Below are 12,650 nucleotides of genomic sequence, written 5' to 3' on the forward strand. Positions count from 1 at the left end.
GTCTGTATTTTTTGTATCGCAAATGAATACAAGCAATATAAGAGTAAATGAATATAAGTGATAAAACATGTATTAGCATGTATGTATCGAATATAGCCTGCATCAGACTGTGTATTATTTCGTTGATACAACATGCATGTGTATTCGACGAATACAACATGTATCTAGCATATATCTTCTCTCTCTATCCCAAATATCGTTCACCTCTCGCCTCTTGTCTCTTGCTATGAATAGTAAATACACAAACTATAGCTATAGATTTCTAATATGGGCCAAACTAGTCATTTTTAAGATTTCATACTTCTTTTATAATATGGTGAAGTTGATCCATGTCCCTTTAGGCAAGTAACCCAACATTCAACCAAGTGGACCATTTAGCCTTTCTAGGTTAGAGGTACCAACAAATCAACTTATATCAATTCTAGAAATATGCATACAAAATACCTAGTTTGACGGAGAGACGACCATGAGTTCACATGCATCATAAATTTGCCTATAAATCCACCCATGATTTTATACATGTATTATTCTAAGTTATCCATATATTAAGGGTTGTAAAAAATAACCTTGAACTATTTGAAATAGGTGAACTCTAGTTGGATGACATTTTTGAGTTAGTTGATTAACGACAAGAGCATTTTTAGTCAAAAACATAACGGAAGGTAAAGTTAACCTATCTCGAATAGTTCAGGGGTATTTTGGTCCATTTCCCTTTTATTTTAACCACAAAGAAATCATGAGAATACACTCACAAACCATATAAAGGGTAAGAATCATGTCTTTCATGGATTAGCAAATGTTGAGATTCATAGCTTCTCAACTTACAATGCCTTTGTTCTTCAAAATTTCCCTCTTTTTCTTCTTTGTTAGTTCATCCTACCCTCTTGATAACAACCACCCATTGGAGTCTCTCACTCTATTTGAACTCACTCAAGTAACAAACATAGTCAAAAATTCCTATTTTCCCCTCAATGTAACCTTTCATTATGTTGGCTTAAATGAACCAAACAAACAATTAGTCCTTTCATGGCTATCATCCACTCATCATCCTGCTCTACCTCGCGAAGCTATTGTTATAACTCGAATTGATCAAAAAACACATGAAATCATCGTAGACTTATCGAGTGTTTCAATTTTATCAGATAAAATCTATAATGGACATGGCTACCCCATGCTTACATTACAAGAGCAAACAGCTGCCGATGAGTTACCATTATCATATCCACCATTTATATCGTCCATTAAAAAGAGACGGCTGAAGCTAAAAGAAGTCGCGTGTCAAGGCTACCCTGTTGGATGGTATGGAGAGAAAAAGAAGAGTACTAACAGAATGGTTAAAGTCATTTGTTATTACTTAGATGGCACAATTAATCTTTATATGAGACCTATTGAAGGAATTACAATTATTGTTCTTCTTGATCAAATGACAATCGCGAGTTATATTGATCGTTTGATTGTTCCTGTCCCTAAAGCTAATGGGACAGATTACATGGGATCAAAGCGGCGGAGATCATCTCATGAATCAAATTCAATAAAAATAGTGCAGCCTGATGGACCAAGTTTTACTCTAGACAACGGAAACACAGTGAGGTAAAGAGTATACTCACTATGTTTCAGTATATTTGTCTTACTTTCCTTTTTTAGTCCGTTCTGGTACATTCTACAATATATCTTCTCTGTTTAAGACCAGAATATTCAAAAGTCTTCTTTACTGTCTTAAACTCTGTGTCAAGTCAAAACTAGACAAACAAATTGAAACGGAGGGCCTTGAGAGTACTATCTTTTGGTGAAGAATGACATGTTTTTTTCTTGCTTTAGGTGGGGCGATTGGAAGTTTCATGTAGCGTATGACATGAGAGCGGGAATAATCATATCACTAGCATCGATGTTTGATGCTGACAAAAGAGAATTTCGGAGTGTAATGTACAGAGGATTTGTGTCTGAAGTTTTTGTGCCATACATAGATTTAACTGAAGAATGGTACTATAGGACTTATTTCGATGCAGGTGAATATGGATTTGGTCTATGTGCGGTAGAGCTTGAAGCATCAAAGGATTGTCCAGAGAACGCGAAGTTTATTGATGGCTACTTCATTTCACAAGATGGTACTCCAGGAAAAATGCCTAATGTAATTTGTATATTCGAACGTTATGCTGGAGATATCATGTGGCGCCATACAGAGCTTGCAATTCCTGGAAAAGTTGTAAGTTAGTATAGAATATAAAGTTCTTTTTTGATAAATTGTTTTCGGATTTGTTAGTACTTCTCTTTCATTTCTAAATTTGGAGCTGCAGATACGAAAGGTTAGACCGGAGGTGAGCCTGGTGGTGAGAATGGTATCGACTGTAGGGAATTATGATTACATTACTGACTATGAATTCAAACAAAGTGGCACCATCAAAGTCACGGTAAGTAAACCACGGTCATGAGTAAGACTAGTAAAACGTCTGTTTTAGGCGTAGCTTACACTAAGTATCAACTTTTTCCGAATTCATTGTCATGTACAGGTTGGGTTAACTGGTCTACTTGAAGTAAGGGGATCTATATATACTCACAATGACCAGATAAAAGAGGAAGTGTATGGTACACTAATAGCAGAAAACACATTAGGTGCATATCATGATCATTTCTTTACCTATCACCTCGATTTAGACATAGACGGTCATGAAAATTCCTTTGTGAAAAATAACTTAAAAACTAGACGCGTGGTCAATAAAAGTTCACCAAGAAAGAGTTATTGGGCAGTTGTTAGTGAAACAGCTGAAACAGAATCAGATGCAAGGATTCAGCTAGGTTCATCACGAGGCGCCCTTGAAATGGTAGTGGTGAACCCCAACAAGAAGACTGAGGTTGGGAATGAAATAGGCTACTGTCTGATCCCGGGAGGATCTGCAACAAATCCTTTGTTAAGTGACGATGATTATCCACAGATCCGCGGAGGTTTTACCAAGTACAATGTGTGGGTGACACCTTATAACAAGTCTGAGAAATGGGCAGGAGGATTATATACTGATCAAAGCCATGGGGATGATACATTAGCCATGTGGAGCCTCAGGTAATACGCACAATAGATTCTATAAATCACTCTCTTGTTTCAGTTCGTTTGTCGTACTTTCCTTTTTAGTCTGTTTTAAAAAGAACGTCTCTTTCCTATTCTGACAACTCTTTAATTTTAACTTTTTGGATTATTTCTTTTACGATAATGCAGGGATAGGGAAATCAAGAACAAGGATATTGTATTATGGTACACATTTGGTGTTCATCATGTACCCAAACAAGAAGATTTTCCAATTATGCCAACATTAAGCACTGGTTTTGAGCTCAAGCCTACTAATTTCTTTCAGCATAATCCAGTTCTTTAATAAGTCAAGTTGGCAAACTTTGTACTATCATAAATGTATAATGTCATCATTTATGAAAAAAAAATTCTACTACTATTGTTATTAAATAAAGTCATCTCTTAGTCATGGTTATACTTTATGCATCTAACAGTCTTATTGTCACAAAAATGTTCACGTCTTCAAATTATGTCACATAAATTAAAGTGCGATGAGTATAATTTTTATGATGTATGCAAAACTCAAACATATCTTTCTCTCTGGACAAAACAATCTTGTGCAAATTTTGGAGAGAAGAAAAGAGACTGTTTCTTCTTTATTTTTTCTGGATATTACAACGAATTTGACACTCCCTGTGAATGCTCACCACAAAATGAGCTAGAAATGGCCTACAATAACAATTTTCTGGTAAGCAAACTTGTATTTACAAAAGAGAAAATATCTAATAACAATAACACAAGCACCATAGCCAGGAACAAAGTGCAAATACTAAGACATCCAGGGTAAAGTTGTCACATCAATCTCGAGGTACTTTAGTTGTAAATTGAATATTGAAGGACACAAATATTGATAACTTTTATAGTTGTGTTAAGTGCATTGAGTATATTTGGCTTTGGTGTTTCTTCCTCTTTTGTTTCATACTTGTACATGGATGTTTGAATTTGGTATACATCATGAAAGTTATACTCATTGTGTTCTAATTTATATAACATAATTTGAACGACGTGAAATTTAAGAAGTAAACAGATATTTGAAGTTTGTGATCTTAAAATACTACTAGTATAGTATCTAATATTTTTGTCGTTATAAGACTTTTTTAATTTATCATAAACATGTCATAACATTTGTGTGACGATTTTGACTGTTACCTTTCAAACTTCTCCTAACAATAAAACTGATCATGAGTACAAAGTTGTCACTCAAGAATGAGATGCATAAAGCATGGCCAAGAGCTGACTTTATTTAATAGTAATAGTAGTAGAATCATTTTTTCATAAATAATGACATTATCCATTTATGATAGTACAAAGTTTAGCCTACTTGATTTATTAAAGAACTGGATTATGCTGAAAGAAATTAGTAGGCTTGAGCTCAAAACCAGTGCTTAATGTTGGCATAATTGGAAAATCTTCTTGTTTGGGTACATGATGAACACCAAATGTGTACCATAATACAATATCCTTGTTCTTGATTTCCCTATCCCTGCATTATCGTAAAAGAAATAATCCAAAAAGTTAAAATTAAAGAGTTATCAGAATAGGAAAGAGACGTTCTTTTTAAAACAGACTAAAAAGGAAAGTACGACAAACGAACTGAAACAAGAGAGTGATTTATAGAATCTATTGTGCGTATTACCTGAGGCTCCACATGGCTAATGTATCATCCCCATGGCTTTGATCAGTATATAATCCTCCTGCCCATTTCTCAGACTTGTTATAAGGTGTCACCCACACATTGTACTTGGTAAAACCTCCGCGGATCTGTGGATAATCATCGTCACTTAACAAAGGATTTGTTGCAGATCCTCCCGGGATCAGACAGTAGCCTATTTCATTCCCAACCTCAGTCTTCTTGTTGGGGTTCACCACTACCATTTCAAGGGCGCCTCGTGATGAACCTAGCTGAATCCTTGCATCTGATTCTGTTTCAGCTGTTTCACTAACAACTGCCCAATAACTCTTTCTTGGTGAACTTTTATTGACCACGCGTCTAGTTTTTAAGTTATTTTTCACAAAGGAATTTTCATGACCGTCTATGTCTAAATCGAGGTGATAGGTAAAGAAATGATCATGATATGCACCTAATGTGTTTTCTGCTATTAGTGTACCATACACTTCCTCTTTTATCTGGTCATTGTGAGTATATATAGATCCCCTTACTTCAAGTAGACCAGTTAACCCAACCTGTACATGACAATGAATTCGGAAAAAGTTGATACTTAGTGTAAGCTACGCCTAAAACAGACGTTTTACTAGTCTTACTCATGACCGTGGTTTACTTACCGTGACTTTGATGGTGCCACTTTGTTTGAATTCATAGTCAGTAATGTAATCATAATTCCCTACAGTCGATACCATTCTCACCACCAGGCTCACCTCCGGTCTAACCTTTCGTATCTGCAGCTCCAAATTTAGAAATGAAAGAGAAGTACTAACAAATCCGAAAACAATTTATCAAAAAAGAACTTTATATTCTATACTAACTTACAACTTTTCCAGGAATTGCAAGCTCTGTATGGCGCCACATGATATCTCCAGCATAACGTTCGAATATACAAATTACATTAGGCATTTTTCCTGGAGTACCATCTTGTGAAATGAAGTAGCCATCAATAAACTTCGCGTTCTCTGGACAATCCTTTGATGCTTCAAGCTCTACCGCACATAGACCAAATCCATATTCACCTGCATCGAAATAAGTCCTATAGTACCATTCTTCAGTTAAATCTATGTATGGCACAAAAACTTCAGACACAAATCCTCTGTACATTACACTCCGAAATTCCTCCTTCTCAGCATCAAAGATCGATGCTAGTGATATGATCATTCCTGCTCTCATGTCATACGCTACGTGGAACTTCCAGTCACCCCACCTAAAGTAAGTAAAAAAACATGTCATTCTTCAGCAAAGTAATCTCAAATTTTCGTCTAACGAATAATAATTTTTACCACACTGTGTTTCCATTGTCTAGAGTAAAACTTGGTCCATCAGGCTGCACTATTTTTATTGAATTTGATTCATGAGATGATCTCCGCCGCTTTGATCCCATGTAATCTGTCCCATTAGCTTTAGGGACAGGAACAATCAAACGATCAATATAACTCGCGATTGTCATTTGATCAAGAAGAACAGTAATTGTAATTCCTTCAATAGGTCTCATATAAAGATTAACTGTTCCATCTAAGTAATAACACATGACTTTAACCATTCTGTTAGTACTCTTCCTTTTCTCTCCATACCATCCAACCGCGAAGCCTTGGCACACGACTTCTTTTAGCTTTAGCCTTCTCTTTTTAATGGATGATATAAATGGTGGATACGATAATGGTAACTCATCGGCAGCTGTTTGCTCTTGTAAAGTAAGCATGGGGTAGCCATGTCCATTATAGATTTTATCTGATAAAATTGAAACACTCGATAAGTCTACGATGATTTCATGCGTTTTTTGATCAATTCGAGTAATAACAATAGCTTCGCGAGGTAGAGCAGGATGATGAGTGGATGATAGCCATGACAGGACTAATTGTTTGTTTGGTTCATTTAAGCCAACATAATGAAAGGTTACATTGAGGGGAAAATAGGAATTTTTGACTATGTTTGTTACTTGAGTGAGTTCAAACAGAGCAAGAGACTCCAATGGGTGGTTGTATTCAAGAGGGGAGGATGAAATAACAAAGAAGAAATAGAAGAAGAAGAGGGAAATCTTGAAGAACAAAGGCATTGTTAGTTGAGAATTTATGAATCTCAAAATTTGTTGATCCATGAAAGACATAATGCTTACCCTTTATATGGTTTAGGCATAATACATGACCCTTAACTTGGTTCAGCCGTCAGTTATGACCTTTAACTTTGGGTGTGCTCAAGTAGGCACTTAAGCTAGTATAAAATTAAACAAATAAACACATTCATTCTTTTTGGGATCCTACATGACAATTTTGTGTACAAAGTGGTGTCCTACGTGTATTATATGTGCCTTGTAGGATACTGTGTCTACTTGTTCAATTTTAAGTTGAAGGTATTATAGTAATTTAACATTCAAGTTAGGAGGTCATCCTTTTAAGGTAGTGTATATATATATATGTGTGTGTGTGTGTGTGTATATATATAGAGAGAGAGATAGATAGATAAATAGATAGATATTATCACGTATTTTTACCTATTGCTTCTTAATATTTCACATTCTTTATTCAGAAAAGTTTAAATATTTCTATATTAATACTTTTCTATTCTTTGTTAATGGTTAATACAAGAAAAAATTGGAGAGTCCCTACTATTATAACTACTGCTACTTGTAACTTTTCTTGATTCTTCTAAGAGTCTTCTTCTAATTACTTTTAGTTGTTTTTATCTCCTATATTTTTGTCTAGCTGGTCCCCTTCAGAATAATAAACATGTGACTTGGTTTGTTCAATATTCTTTAGTTGTTCTTTCTTTGTCCAAAACAATATATTTCAAAATATTTTCAATTTTTAAAAAATATAATTAAAAAAAGTTTTTAAAAAACTTAATTAATGAGATATTTTTATGATTTACTAGCTCTGGAATAATCAAGGAACACACATTTGAGAATACGAGGGGCTATTATCTTTCACATGATTAATTTGGGTGTTCATGGACAATGACATGAAAGAGCAAGAAAAACTAGTTGCTACTGGCTAAAGAATGAATAGTAAATAGGTCATCAAATTGAGTATATTATACTTTACTTGCACATGTACAAACACAATAGAGAAAGTGACAATTGACTAATTTATAAGAAATCATCCAATAATATTGAGGAACTAATTATATCAAGAACAAATATTATGATTAAAAATATGTAGAAGATAAAGGTTATTAAAGAGTAAGAATTTTACAATATTTCAAGTTCTTAATATATGTGACACACGAATAAGTTATCTAGTATATAACAAAGAAGAAATAGAAGAAGAAGAGGGAAATCTTGAAGAACAAAGGCATTGTTAGTTGAGAAGTTATGAATCTCAAAATTTGTTGATCCATGAAAGACATAATGCTTACCCTTTATATGGTTTAGGCATAATACATTGACCCTTAACTTGGTTCAGCTGTCAGTTATGACCTTTAACTTTGGGTGTGCTCAAGTAGGCACTTTAGTTAGTATAAAATTAAACAAATAGACACATTTATTCTATATGGGATCCTACATGACAATTTTGTGTACAAAGTGGTGTCCTACGTGTATTATATATGCCTTGTAGGATACTGTGTCTACTTGTTCAATTTTAAGTTGAAGGTATTATAGTAATTTAACATTCAAGTTAGGAGGTCATCCTTTTAAGGTAGTGTATATATATATATGTGTGTGTGTGTGTGTGTATATATATAGAGAGAGAGATAGATAGATAAATAGATAGATATTATCACGTATTTTTACCTATTGCTTCTTAACCTTTCACATTCTTTATTCAGAAAAGTTTAAATATTTCTATATTAATACTTTTCTATTCTTTGTTAATGGTTAATACAAGAAAAAATTGGAGAGTCCCTACTATTATAACTACTGCTACTTGTAACTTTTCTTGATTCTTCTAAGAGTCTTCTTCTAATTACTTTTAGTTGTTTTTATCTCCTATATTTTTGTCTAGCTGGTCCCCTTCAGAATAATAAACATGTGACTTGGTTTGTTCAATACTCTTTAGTTGTTCTTTCTTTGTCCAAAACAATATATTTCAAAATATTTTCAATTAAAAAAAATATATAATTAAAAAAAGTTTTTAAAAAACTTAATTAATGAGATATTTTTATGATTTACTAGCTCTGGAATAATCAAGGAACACACATTTGAGAATACGAGGGGCTATTGTCTTTCACATGATTAATTTGGGTGTCCATGGACAATGACATGAAAGAGAAAGAAAAACTAGCTGCTACTGGCTAAAGAATGAATAGTAAATAGGTCATCAAATTGAGTATCTTATACTTTACTGGCACATGTACAAACACAATAGAGAAAGTGACAATTGACTAATTTATAAGAAATCATCCAATAATATTGAGGAACTAATTATATCAAGAACAAATATTATGATTAAAAATATGTAGAAGATAAAGGTTATTAAAGAGTAAGAATTTTACAATATTTCAAGTTCTTAACATATGTGACACACGAATAAGTTATCTAGTATATATATTTTATAGTTGTTGATTTGGTATAAACAATTTAGAACATATGTCAATTAATGGATGGACTGCAAATATACATTTATATATGTTTTATAGTTGTTGATTTGGTATAAACAATTTAGAACATATGTCAATTATTGGATGGACTGCAAATATACATTTTCTGAGATCTATAAAAATTTCTTTAATTCTCATGTCATATATTTGTTGATTTGATTTAAACAATTTAGAACATATGCCAATTAATGGATGGACAGCAAATATATATTCTCTGAGATGCCTTCATCTCTAAAAATTTCTTTAATTGTCATTGCATGTCTTAGATTTGTATGTCTTATATTTTACTCTTATATTAGAAATGGTTTGTTTCAACATGTCTGATTTACAGGTTTAGGGGGTATTTTAGTCTTTTCAATTCTCTATTATTACTACGTGTCTTCTTGCTGTGTTTTCAATAATTATCCGAGATGCCTTCATCAATAAAGGGTTTTTTAAGAGAAAATTTTAGAAATAACAACGATAATAAATATAATAAGGTTTTATAGTTATAGTTTTGATAATTGTGCTTCATAACTATAGTTTCGTTTGCTATGAAGGCTAAGGTTTGTATATTTCACTTGGAATGTACAAATAGGGTAAGTATATATACAGATTTTGTATTTATACATTTAGGATTTTTTAGAATTTTATTTGTACACTTTGCTTGTTGTCACGACCCAGGGGTACCCCTAGACGTAACACGGAGTACTTGACCCCGAAGGGATCTCATACAAGCCCTTAGCATATTCATAACATAAGACATGGTAATGATGCGGAAAAATTTAAAACTTTTACAATAGAAGTTTTTCCATAAAAGAAAATCATAAGAGTCTAGACATTGTCTCATACACTATCTAAAACAATATAGTACAATCTTAGGGACATAGCCCTTTTCATCAATAGTCTTGAAAATAGAAAATACAATAGAAAGCTAGAAATGGATAATCCGTCCTCGAACTTGAGGACTCACCAAGCTTAGGGAATAGTCAACCCAAGCTTCACTTGAAAGGAGAAATGCGTCTCAACGACCGAAACCTACACTTATAAGAAAATGTAGAGAATATGGGTTAGCACAATTAATTGTACTAAGTATGGAGCCATGCATAAAAATCCTTAAAACATGCATAAAAGGGACATTTAGTTGAAATCATGCCTTTTTCAAATTTAAAAGCCATCATGCACATTTAGAGTAATTGCAAGGTCAAATCATACCATAAGCAACCCTAAGTTACCATAATCAGGCATAACTTATCTTGACCTCATCCATAGTCAACACCCATAGTCAAAGAGACATTCATGTTCATAGTCCACAATAAAGGAATTCACTCTTACATCAATTCATATTATGCATACATAGATTCATACATTATCATGTCATATGTAAACCACGTCATAACCCCTCTATAAGTCTACTTTTGCAATGTACAGGTGAAGTCCCATACCCCCACTCATACTAAGCAAGCTTACTAAGAAGTCATGGATATAGCTCATATTCATGTTCTTATTCATGGTTCATGTTCATGGTTCATAGTCATGGTACATATTCATGTAAAGCATACATTAACTCATAAAGCATCATGTCATCAACCACATACCACAATCACTCTCAAGGCTTACTTGTGCAATGCATAAGTGAAGTCCCATACCCCCACTCACTCTAAGTAAAACCCCTTAAGTAATCATAGCACATGACTCATGTTCTAATCCATAGTTCATATTCTTGTTCTTGTCATATCATGGATCATATTCTTGTCATGTAGGGAGATATAGTCTTAACCGACATAGACCATGTGAGCTACATGGAATCCGGTGTCATGAACCCACACCTAAAAGAGGTGTTCTACTTTCCTAAGGTAGAACTTACATGTTTTGCTTATAGGTGGATCCACTAGCTAAAGACCTATGTGGGCACATAGTTATGGGATATGGAGATTGCTACTAGAAACCCAGACTAACTGAGGTATAAGGTTTCCATCCCATGCTCCTATCCACTCGGTGCTAAGCTTAATTCCCTTTAATAATCATGTTAAGTCTTTACTTTATATTAATGTTCATGGAAGAATGCCTAGCACTCAAACCATCATAGTATCATGATAGATCGTGGATTCTTTAGGTGAGAATGGCCTTTTACCCTTAGAATCCTTAGTATGTGAGTAAACCTTTCACATCATGTTCATAGTGTTTCATGAGAATGACCTTTCAATCAACACAACATTAATATCATAATCATAGTCCTTTCATGCATAGTCATGTGTAAGGGTGTAGGGGAGAAGGATCTTGCATCAATACCACCAACACACAATAGTCATAGGATCATCATTACATAGGTGAATCATGAGTTCATAAAGAATCTTCATCAACATATACAAACCCTAACAATTGCCCTTCAAGGCTATAAATCACATTCAACCCTAACTTCTTGAAATCACTGCATTACATAGGGGAAACCATGATTCAATAACATAATTCATGTAACCATAATCAATTGTCAAGCTTCCGTGATCAATCAAGTCACATCTTAGTTCACAATTTAGAAAGAAAGGGGAATCATGGGGGTCACGCCCTGAGACTACCCCCGAGACGCGGACACGGGACCTAGGACCACAAGTGATCCCAAGCTAACCCTGATGGCCTAATCATGAGCATACTAAAGATAATAAACTGATGCGGAAGCTAAATCATAAATAAAAATGAAAAGATGGGGAATACCCATATACTATAACTGAGATAAATGATAACTGATGAGTTTAATACAAAGATGATATTAACTCAATTCTAACCTGAATCTAACTATGTCTGAAAATAACATCTAACTGACTAGAAATGCTGGGACAGGCCCCAGCTAAGTCTAGCAAAACTGAAACTAAGGACTAAATATACTGAAAAGAAACTCATGACTATTGTCCTCGGAGAATGAGGACTCACTACTGATTCTGCTGAATTGGAGATCAGGAACCGATCTAAGCGTGATCTGGATGCTAAGAACCTGAACCTATATCACGAGAAGATGTAGCAAGGAGTATGCGTCAGTACTTGAAAGGTACTGAGCATGCAGGATAGAATACAACTGAAATAACATATAACTGAACAACGCAAATAAGCAATGATATAATCTGAACATGATATAGATACTGAATGCTGAGATAACTGAATGCAGTGACCAATTTATAACATGCTGAAACTGAATACTGGATATACTGATAAATGGTCAATGCAATAGAATCTGACTGAACTGTGGAAGCTATTCATAACCAATAATAAAATCACATGAGCTAAATGTGGAGTCCGATGTATACGCCCCATCGAGAGGACCCAATATACCCTACCAGAGGTATAGAGGCATGCTGGCGTGATCACTAAATGATATTGCCCATAGAGGGGACTTACACCTACGTGGCTAGTAGTTCT

General features: G+C 34.1%; 2 protein-coding genes across 2 annotated transcripts; one reads left to right on the plus strand and one right to left on the minus strand.

Annotated features, from left to right (window-relative positions):
* The first annotated feature begins 826 nt into the window (after window positions 1–826).
* Window positions 827–3,395, plus strand: LOC102578904 (primary amine oxidase-like). Its single transcript, XM_006354474.2, is given in 5 exon segments — window positions 827–1,590; window positions 1,819–2,203; window positions 2,295–2,408; window positions 2,508–3,055; window positions 3,209–3,395. Coding segments are annotated over 5 exon segments (1,998 nt in total).
* An 870-nt stretch (window positions 3,396–4,265) lies between these two features.
* Window positions 4,266–6,813, minus strand: LOC102605322 (primary amine oxidase-like). The gene is made up of 5 exons (XM_006354387.2): window positions 6,008–6,813; window positions 5,547–5,931; window positions 5,342–5,455; window positions 4,695–5,242; window positions 4,266–4,541 (listed from the first exon to the last, which is right to left on the minus strand). Exons 1-5 carry the CDS (start codon window positions 6,778–6,780, stop codon window positions 4,388–4,390), a joined length of 1,974 nt encoding a protein of 657 aa, XP_006354449.1. The 5' UTR covers window positions 6,781–6,813; the 3' UTR covers window positions 4,266–4,387.
* Window positions 6,814–12,650: the final 5,837 nt, after the last annotated feature.

Source organism: Solanum tuberosum, unplaced genomic scaffold, assembly GCF_000226075.1.
Source record: "Solanum tuberosum cultivar DM 1-3 516 R44 unplaced genomic scaffold, SolTub_3.0 scf00174, whole genome shotgun sequence".
Lineage (NCBI taxonomy): Eukaryota > Viridiplantae > Streptophyta > Magnoliopsida > Solanales > Solanaceae > Solanum > Solanum tuberosum.

What these genes read in the sequence shown, in the direction of transcription:
- LOC102605322 (XM_006354387.2), bottom strand. Translation starts at nt 6,780, where the DNA reads ATGCCTTTGTTCTTCAAGATTTCCCTCTTCTTCTTCTATTTCTTCTTT. An exon ending in GACAATGGAAACACAGTGTG is followed by an intron (nt 5,932 to 6,007) that starts GTAAAAATTATT and finishes TACTTACTTTAG; the next exon opens with GTGGGGTGACTGGAAGTTCC. An exon ending in TTAGCCATGTGGAGCCTCAG is followed by an intron (nt 4,542 to 4,694) that starts GTAATACGCACA and finishes ACGATAATGCAG; the next exon opens with GGATAGGGAAATCAAGAACA.